Raw genomic sequence first — 17,198 nt, 5'->3', positions numbered from 1 at the left:
AACACCATCCCTGTGTCTTGCTATTCCAACAGTTCCTTAGGGAGGGCTTTGTCAAAGCAACAATGATGGTTTCAAAGATGAAGAGAGGTTCAGGTGAGGCTGGGGAAGCGGGGAGAGGAGCCACCAAGCACTGGTCCCCTCTTTGCTTAGAGCACTCGGTTTGGCTTCACGGTGGTGACTTAAACTTATGTCTGTTTTAAAGCTGCTTTTAAAAAAATTACTCTGTATATATTCGTTTTCTTTCTTTTAAAGCCACCCTTGAGCCCTGTGGTTCTGGGTTGTGTTGCTCCTTTGAGGAGAGCCATACAGCCTCTTTCTTCTCTGTGCTTGCATCCCTCCAAAGACCTCACAGACAAGCCTTTGAATCTTCTTTCCTCATGCAGGATCCACTGAGCCAAAAACAATAAAACATGAAACTGGAAAGAGGGAAAAAAACCAATAAAATGTGGACCTTTTGTGATGTGTTTTTTTTTTTTTCTTTTGCTGCCAGTTGGCTGCACAACTTAAAATTACTCAAATATTCTTTTTTTTTTCTTTTTCCCACTCCTTCAAATCCATTCAAATGTGTTACTCTTTAAACTGCAGCAGGGATGATGTCTGTGAATAACTCACAGACCCAGAGTGACAGCCTGGGGAAGGAGGAGCTGGTGGTCTCCTCAAGCACCATATGGAGGAACAGTCCCACTAAACCCTTGGTACTTTTAGGAACAAAAGCTTTCTGGGGTCTCTACAGACCCAGGTGTCTGTGAATGTGTACTACAGGGTTTAAGTGGAGGCAGGTGGCAAAAACAAGCCTTTGCCTGGGGAAGGAGGTTCTCTTTGAACATGTGCATCGTGGTGAGTACAAAAGGCAGAGGGTTAAGTAAAGAGATGGCCAGAATGGAGTGAGGCATTGTGTTTGGAAGATAACTATAGAATCATGGAATCATTTTTGTTGTAAGAGACCTTTAAAGTCATCAGGTCCAACCATTAAGCCATCACTGCTATGTCACTGCTAAACCATGTCCCTCAGCACCACATATCCACTATGGCTTTAAAATGCCTCCAGGGAAGGGGGACTCCTCCACTGCCTTGGGCAGCCTGGTCCAGGTCTTGACAACACTTTTAGGGAAGAAATTGTTCTTCAGCCTAAACCTCTGCTGCTGCAACTTGAGGCCATTCCACTTGTCCTGTAGCTTTTTCTTTGGGAGAAGAGACTAACACTCACCTGGCTCCAGCCTCCTTTCACAGAGTTGCAGAGAGCCAGAAGGTCTCTCCTCAGCCTTCTTTCCCCGAGGCTGAACAACCCCAATTCCCTCAGCTGCTCCTCCCCATACCTGTTCTCTAGACCCTTCAACAGCTTTATTTTCCTCTTCTGGACCTGATCCAGCCCCTCGATGTCATTCTTGGAGTGAGTAGCTCAAAACTGGGCCCAGGATTCAAGGTGTACTTTCACCACTGCCCAGTCTAGGGGGATGATCCTTGCCCTGATCCTGCTGTTCCCTAATTGCTGTATGGTCAGGCTGTGTAACCATACAAGGTGGAGCTGGCAATGCCCAGGGGGTGTAGCCATACAAGGTGGAGCTGGCACTACACAAAATGTGTAACCATACAAGGTGGAGCTGGCAGTGCCCAAGGGATGTAATCGTATGAGGTGTATGTGGCACTGCACAAGGTATGTAACCATAGGAGGTGGAGCTGGCAGTGCCCAAGGGGTGTAACCATACAAGATGTAGCTGGCACTACACAAAATGTGTAACCATACAAGGTGGAGCTGGCAGTGCCCAAGGGATGTAATCGTATGAGGTGTATGTGGCACTGCACAAGGTATGTAACTATAGGAGGTGGAGCTGGCGGTGCCCAGGGGGTGTAACCATACAAGATGTAGCTGGCACTACACAAGGTATGTAACCATAGGAGGTGGAGCTGGCGGTGCCCAGGGGCTGTAATCGCATGAGGTGTAGCTGGCAGTACCCCGGGTGTGTAGCCACACGAGGTGTGTTTGGTGAGGTGTCGGTGCTGGCGGCTGTGCAGGCTGCTGTGAGGAGAGGCAGTGCAGCCCAGAGCCGAGCCCAGACTGGGGAAACATGGTTAAGGAAGGACAAAACCAACAGAAAGGAGTGAGGATGGATGAAAAAAAATAGGAGAGAGTGCTGTGAACCCTGAGGTCTGTGAGGGTGAGGTCCGGGGGCAGGGCGGTGTTCCCTGACGGCAATGGCGGCCTGTGGAGGCCCCACAGGACAAGCGTGAGGAGCGGAGAAAAGCAGAGAGAGGAACTGTGGTGTCCTGACCTTACCTCTCCCAATTTTTCATCCCCTTGCATCCCCTGGGAGGAGTTAGAGCAATTGGGGTGGAAGGAGGGAGGTAGAGCCATAAGGAGGGCGGTTGAGCCATGGGGTGAGTGTGGGTGAGGTATTGTGTTAGCTTTGCCTTTGTTTCTTGTTATCCAAATCCATTTTAATTGGCAATATATCAGATTAATTTTATGCCAGTTGAGTTTGTTCTGCCTATAATTGATAAAGGACCTCCATATCTTTGTAGCAACCCATGAGCTTTTTCATCTTCACTTTTCCCCTCTGTCCTGTTTGCGGAGGGAGAGTGGTAGCCTGCTGGGGTGGACATCTGGCACAGCCAACCCACCGCAGAGCCAAACGCTCGTTTTTGCTGTCCAAAGTACCACTGGTGCCAAAGATGTTTGTCACAATCCCTGTGTCATGCCTTGTAGTGGAAGCCAGATGACTTCTTCATAAAAACAGTGGTATAGTAGTTGTTTCCGTTAAGGGTTTTGACTTCTCTTGGCTGTGCTCTTCTTCCTTGATGTGTCTGCCCTCCACAGAGGTCTCATGGGTGGTTGCTTATTGAAACTAGATGTGGTGGCAGGGTATGGACAGAAGTTTATTTGATTGAAAGGATGAGCCCCTTTTTTGTCCATGAGGTGTCCAGGGTGATAGCTGCTGCATTCATAAGCTTTATTCTAATAGAAATAGTGAGTGTAATGGATGAGAGTAGGAGTGAGACTGATGCCTTTGTGTCAGTGCTGCAGGGTGACTGCCTGTTCTCTCTTTATTCTCCCTGTGCTCAGGGTGTAATGGAGAGTTTTCCCATTGTCCAGCTTGTGGGCTGTACTGCTTGTTCCTGGTCTTGCTTTCTTCTCCCTACCATGACTAGAAGTGGAAATTGAGGGAAGTTAACCCTGTTTAGTGCCTAGCATGAAGTTCTGCATGTCACAAAGGTAAGAGGTAATGTGAGGACCTCCTTATGAAGCTATGGGAGCAAGACAGGGTGGGTGGTGCACCAGCAGAAGAGAAACATGAGGATCTGTATGATCAGGAGTTTAAATGTGTTCTTACAAAGGGTTTGGAATGGTTGCCAGTGCTGTAGTACTCGTAGTTTTAATCCTCTTCGCATAGGGTGGAACTCATTTGAGGGGAGCATGTGTTTTGAGTAGTGTTGAGTGGTAGCCAAGCAGCTTTCATTTAGCAGTCCAGTTCCAGCAAAGGATTCCCGTGCTGGTGCCATAGCTGTAGTAGGAAAAACTTGGCTTGGATATTTCATGAGTTTTCTAATGCTGTAGTATTTCAGAATTGCATGAGTTCCAGGAAAAGGCTCATCCTGACTTTTCTTTGAATGCCTGCCTGAAGAGACTGAACTTGCTAGGAGCACATTGCCGGTTCCTGGCAGATGGGGCTGGTGGAGATGACAGTGACATGTGCAGGGATGCTTTACTGTAATTTCCTCTTTTCCTTTCTATGGTGTACTCTGATTCATTTAGGGTCCTGGCCATTTGCAAACCAAATCTGTGATTTATGGTTTTCTGTGTACACTTTGTGGTAACCTTATTAATGCAGGAAGTTTTATTTGCAGTTGCTAAATCTTGCAGTCGTTTAAATCAGATTTCAGCTGCTTTAGGACTTAGTTTAGGAGCAATATTTCAGCCTCACTTGAAATCAGTGGCAAAACCACCACTGCCACTGGAATAAGATTTGACCTGTGATACTTCAATGAATGTGGCTTCTAAAAAAGCTTTTCCTAATTGCATTCCTCCGTTCTTCTTTTTATTTCCTTCAGTCTTGTGAAGAAAGCAACCTGAAGACAATGCATCTGTGACCCCTCACACCAGCTCGCGCGCCGGGGCGATGGAAGTTCTAGAGGGCCGCCAGCATACTGGTCCCGTGATAGCTCCAAATGGATATGCCAACAGGATTTTCCAAGCAAATGTGGAGGAAGGGAGTACTGATGTGTTGGAGGGCTGTGGTGCTGAGCACTGCACCTCCAGTGACACGATCCCCAGTGAACGGGAGGAAGCACCCAGGTATAAGAAGATGACCAGGGGCAGCCGGATCTGGAACTTTGTTAGACGAAGGAAAGGGCTCTCGGCCAATAAAGAAAGACCCCAGTCCATGATCCTACTGGGAGTTACCTCAGAGGTCACAGAATTAAAAAAGCCATCCTTCATGGACAGGGTAAGGCCATCAAAAAAGGGAAGAACCTCCAGGGTGGCTAAGAACACGGATTTGAGAGCATCCACGGTCCAGGTTGCCTGTGACCCTGAGGAGGACCATCATGGCAGTGGGCAAAGAGCTATCTACAGGGTTAAGAAACCAGGTGATGGCCGGAGGCCCTCCCGCCACTCGTATGCGGGGTACATTGAAGATTTGGATTCTTCTTTTGAAGACATAGAGCTGAACATCAGCATTCCTGAAATTGATGTCAGCGAAAGCAAATGTCTCAGGGATATTAATGTCAGGTTACACAGCGAGGATAATGATAGCAACTGCCATAAAATACCAGCCAGAAAGAGCGAGTCTTTGAATTTTGAGAACTTTAAGAGCCCTTCAATTACAGAAGGGGACAATCAAAAGAGGTGTGCTGTGCTCCCACAGGAGAGCAGAAGAGGCAGAAGCTCTGATGTCTGGAGCTATCTGAAAGGAATTTCATTAACTGGCAAAGATAATTCAAAGCTTCCAGATCAAAGGGCTGAAGCCAATTTCCAGAACTTAGAAAATATAACTGATCCTTCTGCTTCTTATTTCGACTTTGATACGAGATGTGAGGAGAATCTCAGCCAGCGGAAAAAATCAAACAGTGCAACCAAAGCCACCCACTTTGGGGGTGTTGTGAAATTCTTCACCAGTGTGGCTGAGGCAGCTCGGAGGCTGCGAGGCTCCACAAGGGCTTTTTCACCTGATGAGAAAAGGCCTCAGCGGAGCTTCCGAGGCTGGAAGCAGGATGTGACCTCCCACAAAGAGGGCTTGGTGATCGAGAACGAGAGCGCAGGGGCGTTCTGCACGGTGGGAGCTTGTCTGCAGTCCCCAGATTCAGGCACGTGGGACAATCTGAGCTTTGAGAGTTTGGTGGGGAAGGAGCCTATGCAGCATTGCAAAGCCACAGAGGCGTCACACAATGTTGGTTCCTCTGCCCTGGGCAGCGAGAATGGTAAATGTAATCAAAGATCACTTGCACCCTTTGGGCCAGAACCGTCCATCTCCTGCTTGCCGGAGCATGCAGGTGGCTCTTTCACAGAGCTAAACACTAAAGACCTCCCTGAGGATTTGATTGACTTTCCACAGATGGCTTTGGCCAAACAGGCTGAGGATTCAGATAGCACTCCTAAGAAGACACAGGTCATGAGCAGGGATGTGCCCTCTTCTCAAGGTCTTCCTGTGAGTAATCTGGATACTGCAGACCTAGACCATTCTTCAGCTGCTGATGGTGACTTCCCTGCAGTGACTGAGGCTCTGATCCACCTTCCACAACCATCACTAACTAAACTTGATACTGATTATGTGGCTTGTGCACCAGTGGTTGCTAAAAAAATGGGTCCATCTCCAGCTCAGGAGCTTTCAAAGACAGAACTGGATACGCAGGACTTGAGAAATCCTGAGCTGCCTTTGCAAGACTTGTCTAGAGGTGAGCTGGGGATTCAAGACACTGGCAGTACTCTGGAGAAGACACAGGTCGTGGGCAGGGACCTGACATGTTTTCAAGGTCTTCCTGTGAATAATCTGGGTGCTGTAGATCTGGACTGTGCTCCAGCTGCAGGTGATGACCTCTCTGCAGTGACTGAGGATCTGATCCACCTTCCACAGATGCCTCTAACGGAAGCTAATACCAAAGACCTGTCTTGTGCTCCAGTGGCTGCTAAAGACACGGATCCATCTCCAGCAGTGGCTCAGGAGATTTCAAGGACAGGACTGGATATGCAGGACTTGAGAAATCCTGAGCTGCCTTTGCAAGACTTGTCTAGAGGTGAGCTGGAGGGTCAGGACTTGAGTACTACTCTGGAGACGACACAGGTTGTAGGTGACGACCTACCACATGCTCAGGATCTTCCTGTGAATCATCTGGATCCTGTGAACTTGGACCATTCTGAAGCTGCAGATGGTGACATTTCTGCAGTGCCTGAGGCCCGGATCCAGCTTCCACAGACAACCCTGACGGAAGAGATCCAAGACATGAACAGTACTCTGGAGAAGACACAGGCCATGGGCAGGGATCTGCCACATTCCCAAGGTCTTCCTGTGAATGACCTGGATGCTATGGGCCTGGGCTGTTCTCCAGTGGTTGGTGTTGACATTTCTGTGGTGACTTTTTTAAAATGCACAGCAGGACAGGTTTTGGAGGAGGCTGACTGCCACCTTAAAAAGCGTGGAACCACTTCCTTTGTAGAAGAGAACTCTCTGGAACTAATGGACGGGGAGGATCAGTTTAACTGTGACGATGAGTGCCGGCCCTTCCAGGTGCGCGTCTCCAGAATTGTCTCCTCTGGACGCCTCAAAAATGGAAAGGTAAGAGCAGCTTCTGCTGTAACCTTTTCAGTAAGCCCATACTGCCAAACATCTGTTAGTTCCCCTCACTTTGAGAAGAATATTGAGAGGCTGGAGAGGGTTCAGAGAAGGGCAATGAAGCTGGTGAGGGATCTAGAGCACAAGTCTCGTGAGGAGCAGCTGAAGGAACAGGGAAACTTTTGTGGGTCACCTGAGGGTTGTTCAGCCTGAAGGAAAGGATGTTGAGAGGAGATCTTCTGCCTCTGTACAGCTCCCTGAAAGGAAGCTGGAGCCAGCTGGGGCTTGGTCTCTTGTCCTGTCACTTCTTTCTTGGGAGAAGAATGAATGTCCTCAAGTTGTGCCCTAAGGGAGGTTTAGAATAGAATAGAATTAACCAGGTTGGAAAAGACTTTTGAGATCCTTGAGTCCAACCTATCATCCAACACTATCTAATCAACTAAACCATGGCACCAAGTGCCCCATCCAGTCTCCAGTTCAGGTTGAATGTGAAGAACAATGTCTTCCACCGGGGATTGACAAGCCCTGGTCCAGGCTGCCTGGGGCAGTGGTGGAGTTCATGTCTCCAGAGGGCTTTAGAAGGTGTGGCAATGTACTGGGGGATGTGATTTAATGGTGACCTGGCCGTGCTGGGTTAATGATTTGACTTGGTGAGCTTGAAGGTCCTTTCCAATCTAAACAAATCTGTGATTTTTATGATCTTATGAAGATGATTATACCTTGGGGATGGATACCTTAATTGAAGGCCTTTGGGCCTTAAATACCCATCCCTGAGTGAAAGGTGGCTGGAATTATGGCAGTGCATTCCTGTTTGTTATTAGCAAGTCTTTCAAAGCCCTTGAAATTGTCAAAACTTTCAAGTGACCATTGCATTTTGGACTAGTCTTGGGTATTGCAAGTCTGTATTGTCTAGCTGAACACTGGGAAACCTCAGGAGTCCCATAGGTAAGGAAATCATATAAGCAGGATGAGAAAATGCTTCATGAGGCTAATAACTCTTAACCCATTGCATATCCCTGTGTGGGGCCCAAATCTGTGAGCAGTAGCAGCCATATCAGCTATGCCAGGCTCACATTGCTCCATACCAGCTGTGGAATCAGTTGATTAGCTGAGGTTGAAAAAAATGACTTCTTTTTAAGATGCCAGGTAGGGGAATTGGATCAATGAATGAAGAAACTTTCTCCTTTCCTTTTGGGCTTGGAGAGACCAGCGATGTTACAGAGGTGATGACATTAATCCCTGTTGGAAAAGGGGTCACTGCAACTTCTGAGCCAAGAGGGGAAGTGTTTGAAAATTGGCAGTGGATTAAAAATGTCAGGAGGGGAAGCAAAAAAGTCTGAACTTCTGACTCACAGCTGCAATGGGCAGCACCATTGTTAGTTATTCCTGGAGTTGTTTTTCTGCTTCCATTTTGTGTAATACAAGAAAATACAGACAGCTCGCTGTGTAATTGCAGGAATTTGAAGAGTGGTTAGTCACTTCTGGTGGTGTCTGGGAGAAATGGTTTTAGGAGGAGCTTGAATGAGAGGACTGTGGTAGGATGGCTCTTCACAGGGATTGAGCTGGAAGTGTTCTGGGTAGGGGAAAGATAACAGAGGTGTGGATGGATTGAGTAGAGCAGAGGGAACACTGTATTCTTTTCCCAGAGCAGCCACACAGACTCACAGAATTGCTTCAGTTGGAAAAGACCTCTAAGATCCTTGAGTCCAACAATCAACCTAACACCATCATGACCATTAAACCACGTCCCAAAGTGCCATGTCCATATATTTCTTGAATGCCTTCAAGGACAATGACCCCACCACCTTCCTTGGCAGCCTGTTCCAATGCCTGACCACTCTTGCAGCAAAGAAATTGTTCCTAATATCCAACTTAAACCTCCTCAGGCACAATTCTAGCTCATTTCCTCTTGTTCTATCATCTGATAGTAGGGAGATTGACCCCCATCACACTCCAATGTCCTTTCAGGTAGCTGTAGGGAGCAATGAGGTTTCCCCTCAGCCTCCTCTTCTCCAAATGAGACAACCCCAGTTCCCTCAGCTGCTTCTCATAAGACCTGTTCTCTAGACCCTTCCCATTTGCTATCTTTGGGCAATGGCTGCTTGCCTCATTGTGGAGCTCTTGGGGCAAAACCTGAGTCATTGCTCAGGTCATCTGTGACCAGGAGAGGCCAGAAGCCCCAGCTCAGCTGGTACAGCATACACACATTCCCAAGAAACTTAAGTATGGTGCTTGAGATAACCGGACAGGAAACCTCCCCCGAGTTCCCGTTGAGCACGGCGATAGCAGAATGACCTCCGGGCTGCTGTGGCTTCCGGCTGCACGGAAGGCCTGCACCCTCAGAAGGCACAAGCAGTGGTGGTGAGGGAAGGAGAGCACTCAGCCCTGCTTTGTGAACACCTCCTGCACCCCACAACTCAGACTAGAGATTCAGAGGTGCACAGTGATCTCGGTGGCTGTGTCAAACCCAGACCAGTTTGGTAGTCTTGGACGGAAACGGAACTGCAGAATCTGCTAGCAGCTCTAGAGACAGAGGTCCTGAGATACCCGAGGGATTTCATAGAACCATAGGTTGGTTTGGTTTGGAAGGGACCTTTAAAGGTCATCTAGTCCAACCCCCTGCAGTGACAGGGACATAGATTGGCTTGAGTTGGATTTACTTCTCTGTCTCTCACCAGGGAGCAGCCCTTGCAAATGTTCTGCCAAAAATAAACACGCAAGAGGAGTAACTTGAGCGCCACAGTAGCACCACACTCCAGCCTCTTATTGTTTTAGGGCTACATCCAGCTCTTTGCTGGCACCTGTTCCCCAGGACAGTTCTTTGCCCTCCTGCCTCCACTCTGGGCTGCTCTACATTAGTCACAGGATTTGTATTTCAAGTGAGACACTCAACTGCAAGTCGGCAGAAGGTGCTGCTGGGACATGGTGGCTTGGCTGGGTCAGCTGCTGTGAGCAGGCACTGTGGCAGCTTTAAGTATGTTGGCAGTGCAAAGAGATAGCTCAAACAAATACTACCGGAAAGATACTGAGATGCTGCAGAGGGTCCAGAGGATGACAGTGAAGCTGACAGAGGGTCTGGAGATCAGGTTTTGTGAGGAGCAGCTGAGGGAACTGGGGTTGTTCAGCCTGGAGAAAAGGAGGCTACGGGCTCTCCACAACTCCCTGAAAGGAGGTTGGAGACAGGTGTGGGAGTTGGTCTTTTCCAAGGAAAAAGGGACAGGACGAGAGGAAATGGTCTCTAGTTGCCCTAGTAGAAGTTTAGGTTGGGTATTAGAAGACATTTTCACTGAAAGGGTCCCCAGGGAGGTGATTGAATCCCCATGCCTGAAAGTCTTTAAAAGAGGCAGAAACATGGTGCTGAGGGATATGATTTAGCACCAGACTTGGTAGAGTTAGAGAATAGTTGGACTTGATTTTAAAGGTCACTTCCAACCAAAACGATTCTATGAAAAGCACAAAAGTACTGGTTCTCATTGAGGCTCCTGCCCAAACCTCTTGGGAGCTGGTTTAGAAGATTGAGGCTGGTGTAGCCCAGAGCAAGCTGGAGTGGGAATTAGGGGATTTGTACATCGGTCCTGGCAGCACAGCAAATCAGTTTGGCTCTGCTCTCCTGCAATTAGAGCCCCCGTTTTGTGCTTTCCTAGTACTGCCTTTTAATATTTGGGAAGGAACTGAGTGAAGTTATGGACAAGTAATAGCTCAGAAGGTTTTGGTCCTAATGTTCTAAAGGAAAGAGCATTGCAGCAGCATTTAATGGAAAGCGCAGCTGTAGAAAGGTTGAAAACCACTTCTCAAGCTGTGCTCCTGCCTGGTTGCTTTCAGACCCCATCCCAGACTCTCATTTGTTCTGGAAACTTCTGAAACACTGGAGGTAGAAACACTCGGAAGAACTGGTAGAATGTTAAAGGTCAAAATAGCTTGTCAGTGGGAACTGAATGACTCATTCACCACTCACACAGCTGCAAATAGGGAGTGAAAGTGCCTTCCTTAATTTGAGAGATGGGTGTCTGTCAAATGGGGAATTGGAACATCTCTGTGAAGAGGAAGGGCTGAGAGACCTGGGGCTGTTGAGCCTGGAGAAGAGCAGCTTGAGAGGGGATCTGATCAATGCTCAGCAAGAACAAGAGGATGGGGCCAGACTGTTCTTAGTGGTGCTCAGTGGCAGGACAAGAGGCACAAACTGGAACCCAAGAGGTTCTATCTGCAGGAGGAGAAACTTGTTTGCTGTGAGGGTGCTGGAGCTCTGGAGCAGGCTGCCCAGAGAGGTTGTGGAGTCATCTTCTCTGGAGAGCTTCCAAACCCTCCTGGACATTGTAATCCTGGGCAACCTGTTGTGGGTGCTGCTGCTTTAGCAGGGGGGGTTGGACTATATGAAGTCCCTTCCTCCCCAGAAGTCCCTTTCAGGCCTCGCCATGCTGGGATTCTATGACAGAAGAAATGAACTGAGAGATGACATGGAGGTTTTACTAAATTTTGGATAGTTTAAGACCCTCAGAAATGATAAAAGTTTCCATTTTTCATGTTCCCACTGAAGTGAATTATCTTCATCCTACCTCTTCCAACCCCACAGCATCCCAGCAGGAAGAATGCTGCTGCTAGGGGTCAGGCACAGCCCCAGAAGTTGTTTTTGACCACTTCTTGTAGCTTGTGATGATGCTTAGGTGGAAGGAAGCTTTGTTACTACATTAACTACTTTGTGGTTATGGCATTTCCATTGTGGTTTCAAACCACCCCATGTGCCTTGGACAGGGTTGTTGGGGGATTTGATACGTCCTTTGGGAATGAGATGAGGGAAGGTTGCAAAATATCCATCGCACTGCATGTTTAAGGCATTAGTTTAGAAGACTGAGGACCCAGAAACTTGGTCACTGGGAGCAGAGAGTTCCTTCTTGCTCATCTCCGGAGCACTGCAGAGCATTTTGGTTTGTGTCACTCTTGCAGTGTGGAGCAGAGAATTTTCACTGGGCTTTCTATGCCCTCTGCTGGCTTCCTTATGAAATGAGAGTTAATTTGAATGGAATAGAAAACCACCTCTTTTTTTGTTCATATCTCCAGCTTGCTGCTGGCTGTTGTGGCTGCATGTCGGCACCACTTGCTGTTTTCTGGGGGAATTAGGATTGCCAGAAGTGTGAAAATGATTTCCACAGGCTTGTCAGCTTTGGCAAAGGGTGTTTGTCCGGTAGGATGAGGTGCCAGGGTTCAGAGAGCTCTGTTGGCGTCTGTAGGATCGAACTCTGTTATCACAGCAAGTGGTTGCAGATCATAGGATCGGTTTGGGAAAGACCTCTAAGGTCGAGTCCAACCATTAACAGAGCACAGCCAGGTCACCACTAAGCCAAATCCCTCAGCACCTCATATCCATGGCTTTGAAGCCCCTCCAAGGATGGGGACTCCACCACTGCCCTGTGAAACTTGGACCTGGCCTTGCCAACCCTTTTGGGGAAGAAATTAATCCTCATGTCCGAACTAAACCTCCTTTGGTGTAACTTGAGGTCGTTTCCTCTTGCCCTATCATTGCTTCCTTGGCAGAAGAGACCAACCCCCACCTGGCTCCAGCCTCCTTGCCTGAAGCTGTAGAGAGTGAGGAGGTCTCCCATGAACCTCCAGTGTAAACAGCCCTAGTTATTTCAGCCACTCTGCACCAGACCTGTGCTCTAGATCCTTCACCAGCTTCACTAGCTGTTTTTCCTGAGCATACATCAAGTTTGTTTTTGAATCTTGTGCTTGAGACACTCCATGCTGTAGAACAGGAACACGAATGGTCCATGCTCATGGTGCAGGATCAGAGCTTTCATGGTGTCATGAGGTTCTGTGATTTCTGCACAGTGTGTGGGAAAAGCAGTGCCTCTCCCTGTGTGGTGGGTCTGACTGGAAGCACAGGATTACTGATTTGCCTGAGCCTGCACATGCCAGAGGATGTTAGCAGATTTGCTCTCTGATAGCTGGGGCATATCTCAGATCCTCCCACAGCTTTGGAGTTGCACTCTAGTGCAGCAGCTGCCAGTAGTCTGTTCACAAGGGGAAGATACAGCTAACTTGCTGCTTCTGTGTTTGAGGAGAAATTTCCAGTGATGTGCAACAACTTCTCCTAGTGACCCTGAGCTTGAGATTGTTTCATTGTCTCTCTGCTACAGAACTTTTAGGGAGCAGCTGCAGAAATGGGGCTGCTGAGGTGGTTTGTCTTTTCCTTCCCCACTCTGTTGTGTGATTCTTACTGGGAAATGGATATTTCTGAGAGCTGATCTTCAGGGCTTGCTCCATCTCCTGGTTATTGGCAGTAAACTGGGTTGTGTCTCAGCCTACGGCTGGGAGTTGTGCTTCCAAAAGACTTTGTAGTCTTTCCAAATGCAGAAATAGCACTTTCCTTTCTAAATCCTGCTGCTGCCAACAGAGCTCTTCCACTGTGCTCTGCAGTGAGCTTCCACTGAGTTGCAGAATGAGGATTCTGTGTATTTATGGCTTTTAATATGGCTCTGTCTGACAATCATCTTATTTTTAGAGGAGACAAAACCTCCCCAGCCTATCTCCAAGCTGTTCAGTTTTTTTCTGTTTTTAATAACCACGAGGTGCTAGCAAAATCTTGAATTAAAGCTTATATTTAGTGCTAACTAGAGTGGGGTGGGGTGGTTTTTATTTTTTTGGTAAGCATATATTTAGGTTTGTGAGGGAAAGGCAGGTGGAGTTTGCAGAGCTGATGAGCTTTACGTGTCTCTAACAGCACCAAACTCAGATTTCCACATGGCTTCTTAAAATACTTGCTGGGTCTGGTGCTCCTCTACTACCCAGCCTCAAAGTTAGAGCAGGCCATCTCCTGCCATCCTTGGTGCTGAGTAGTGATGTGGATGCAGACCTCTGGGCATTGCTGGCCTTTGTGCTGAAGGGATTATGTGGCCAAATCTTCTGTGAGTGAAAGGTTTGCTTTGGGTTTTACCTCCTCCCAGCTGTTACCCAGTCAAGAGAAGCATACAGGGTCACTGGACATGGTGCTGGGAGCAGGGAGTGGGAGATGAAGCCTTAATTCATGCCACTGTGCTTTTGGGGTAATTATAGCCTGTCTGCTTCTTTCTTCATCTGTAAATAAAAGCAGTGGCCCATCAGTGGAAACTGGGGCTGCTGGAGCCTTGAGGGCAAATAGATCAAACCATATGGGGCACCCAGTTAGTAGCTGGGCTGTGGAAATATGACAAGTCTGCTCTAATTGAAGCTAGAAGCCTCCCAGTGAGGAGCACCTCCTTTTTTTTTTTTTCTCCTGACCTCTGTAAACTGATATTTCTGTTGATTTCCTGACTGTAAGATTATACATGAGACTTCCACGGGGTCACGTCGTGGAGAATGACACAAAAGGTAGGAGTTGGAATCGTGATTTAGAAAAAGAAGTTCTCATTCTGCAAAGTGTCTCTCTCTGAGTCACAGAATCCCAGAAGCATGGGGTTGGGAGGCACTTGTGGGGGATCTTCCAGTCCACCCCCACTGCTAAAGCAGGATCACCCACAACAGCTTGCTCAGGATCACAATGTACAGTTTGTGCCCATTGCCCCTTGTCCTGTTGCTGGACCCCACTGAGAAGAACCTGGCCCCACTGTCTTTCCCCACCACCCTTTAGCTCCTGATCAGCGTTGAGAAAATGCCTGTACCATGTCCCTCAGTATCGCATCTCCATGGCTCTGAAACCCATCCAGAGATGGGAACTACAGCACTGCACTGGACACCTTGGTCTAGGCCTTGACAAACCTTTTTGGGAGGAAATTGTTCCTCATGTCCAGCCTAAACCTCCTCTGGTGCAACTTGAGGCTGTTTCCTTTTATCCTATTGCATGTTCCTCAAGATAAATGGCCAACCCCCACCTTGCTCCAGCCTCTGTCTGGGTGTTTTTATGCAGCAGCATTCCCTGTTTCATGTCCCACAACAAGCTAGACCTCAATATTTTGGGAAAAAAGCTAGAAAATATCCTAAGGGTAATACAGAATGCTAAAGAATGTTCTGAAGCTGATGTCCTTGGTGGAGTTGTTGCGGAGTGAGGTGAGGCCACCTGCAAGCAGCTGTGTACATCTCCCCAGTCATACCAGAAGCCACCAGGAGATGATGTAGATAGGATGGTATGTAGGTGGATAGGAAGGTATGTGGAAAGAAAAGCAGCTGTGCTTACACAGAGACTTGATTTTACAGGTACTGGGTTTCAGGAAGCTCAGTGTGTTTATATGAGCTCTTCATTAGCAGCTAAATCATGCAAGACTTGGCTTTGAGATGTTCCTTTGCAGTTACCTACTGCAAAGTGATTCAAGTCCATGTACACATGGAGAGTCCTTGCTCTGCCCAGAAGGCGCTCTGTAGCCTCCTGATGACTCCAGCAGCCCAGCTAGAATAGCAGTGCTCTTGTGTTCATTCACCTCCTGTCCTCTTCATAGACCTTCCGTAGGCTTCCGGTTATGGAATAGCAAAAGACCTTGTGTGACCTCTGGCAATACCTGGAAGGGAGTGTTTTGTGAAGGTTTTTGGGAGTGAGGTAAATGACATCCTGTTACTAATTTAATTCACTTTTGTGTTGATCATCTTATCAGGGAGACTGAATTTTACAGTTGTTTTTGATGGGTATCCCAACTTTATTCTAAGAGCTTGTAACTTTTCCTAATGCTGTGGGCAGAGATTATTTTCATGCTGTTGGGTGAGCACCCACATGGACTGTCCTCCTAAACCTCACCATTGCAAGCTTCTTGCTCTCCTCCATGACTGACTTTCAAGTGCTGGAGAAGTCTCTGAAAAATCCTCTTGTTCCATTTTCCACTTCTTACTCATGTCTCTTGATCGTGACTACATGTGAAGAGCAGTGGTGACTGCTAGTTGTAACCTGTTTCCTGTAGGCCACCAAAGGATGCATCTCCTAGTTCAGTACAGGAATGCCCCTTGAAGCAGACCTCCTAGCTGTCCATGTTCACTGCGCTTTGAATGCACTAGTTGCTCTTAATCACCCTCAGGAGTCTTCCCCTGGGTCTTCCACACTTTAACCATGGTCCTGGCAGCCCGTGTAAGCTTTGTCTTGTGTGCTTGGTCCCTCTTTGAGCAATGTGCAAGGAGTGTTGACCTCCAGGTCACCTACAGCTGTGCTTTTGTCTGGCCAGGGCTTTGCTGGGCTCGACACCAACCTAGGACCTGCTTTCCTGTCTTGACCTTGGAGCCACCTCACCACCATGGAGCAATCCAGCTGTCACAGGGCTTTGTCTGACCTTGATCTGTAAAACTGACTCACCTGCTTTAGCATAGACCTGCTTCATTTCCATGAATATGTCAAATGATCTGAAGTCTAGCTCACCTTGGTCACCACCTCCAGACCTAGCCTGGTCCATTGCTTGGGCCCTGTGGCATGGAGCAGATAAAATCCTGTGCAGAAAAGAGACCTGTTCATGACGTGTTACTCTCTGAAGTGTCGTGGAGGCTAAGTGCTACTGGAAGTTGTTGGACTTAAGCACCATGAGCTGTATTCAGGGTTTGAGCCCCATGTGGGAGCTGGGGCTCTCCAACACCTGAACCAGTAAGTCTTAACCTTTCAGTCAAAAAATGGAAGGAGGTGCAGATAGAGTGAGGAGGTCAAAGGTATGCTGGAATGTCTTGACGAGGCTATGTGCTGTTGTGTTCTGTGATGGCTTTACCCTGAGGTCTGACACCTATTAGTAAAACCTTTCTCTGCCCCTTCTCTTGCCAGCCGATGTCTCATCCTTCTCAACCCTCCCCACAAGCAGCACCCTTCAAAGCCCTCGTGGAGAGATGTCGCTCCGAGCCCCTCTCCCAGAGCACCCCGATGGGGCTGGACCAGGTGGGAGGGCGCATGCAGCACTTGCTCAAGAGACGTGGTGAGTAGCTCTGGGGTGTTTCTTCTCTGGGTTTGTTTTTTGGTCCTGCTTATTCTGCAGCTCAAGCAAAGGGCAGTATGGGTTGAAAAGTCAGGAATGTGGCTTGTATCTACGCTTAGTGTAACCCTGGAGCCAGGTGAGGGAGCTCTGAGAGCCACATGTGAAGGAGTTTCCTTTTGTGTACCGTGGAGTTATGAAATCAGACTGTTTAATGTCTTTGAACACAGACCCCACAATTTGATTATGAGAAGATGAACAGGCACAGAAGGTGCTAAAGCTGTTCAGCAAAGAAGGCTCTGGGGAGACCTTATAACAACCTTCTAATACCCAAAAGGGGGCTACAAGAAAGCTGGGAAGGGACTTCTTACAAGGGCTTTACTGGTAGGACTGGAGGGAATAGATTGAGTCTTGAGGAGGGGAGATTTAGACTTGATATTAGGAAGAAATGATGAGACATTGGAACAGGCTGCCCAGGGAGGATGTGGATACCCCCTCCCTGGGGGCATCCAAGGCCAGATTGGACATGAACAACCTGGTCTAGTGGAAGGTGTCCCTGCCTATAGCTGGAGGGCTGGAACTGGATGATCTC

General features: G+C 48.0%; 2 protein-coding genes across 5 annotated transcripts in view; both read left to right on the top strand.

The window, feature by feature from the left end:
• LOC128898113 (uncharacterized) overlaps positions 1–6,088 on the top strand; it is a 29,405-nt gene extending 23,317 nt beyond the window's left edge. Inside the window, exons 2-3 of the mRNA XM_054169807.1 lie at positions 4,048–5,889; positions 6,069–6,088. Coding sequence (XP_054025782.1) covers positions 4,116–5,889; positions 6,069–6,088 — 1,794 coding nt within the window. The 5' untranslated portion in view covers positions 4,048–4,115. The remainder of the gene's footprint in view (positions 1–4,047; positions 5,890–6,068) is intronic.
• Positions 6,089–6,512: 424 nt separating this feature from the next.
• ARHGEF9 (Cdc42 guanine nucleotide exchange factor 9) overlaps positions 6,513–17,198 on the top strand; it is a 213,904-nt gene continuing 203,218 nt past the window's right edge. For 2 of the 4 annotated variants that reach the window (XM_054169345.1, XM_054169347.1), the window contains exons 1-2: positions 6,518–6,767; positions 16,462–16,609. In XM_054169345.1, coding sequence (XP_054025320.1) covers positions 6,519–6,767; positions 16,462–16,609 — 397 coding nt within the window. In that variant the 5' untranslated portion in view covers position 6,518. Of the gene's footprint in view, positions 6,768–16,461; positions 16,610–17,198 lie in introns of all 4 variants that reach the window. The other 2 variants (XM_054169346.1, XM_009900378.2) reach the window with 2 other exon arrangements.

This window comes from Dryobates pubescens, chromosome 18, assembly GCF_014839835.1.
Source record: "Dryobates pubescens isolate bDryPub1 chromosome 18, bDryPub1.pri, whole genome shotgun sequence".
Classification (NCBI taxonomy): domain Eukaryota; kingdom Metazoa; phylum Chordata; class Aves; order Piciformes; family Picidae; genus Dryobates; species Dryobates pubescens.
This window is presented reverse-complemented; position numbering and strand designations above follow the sequence as displayed.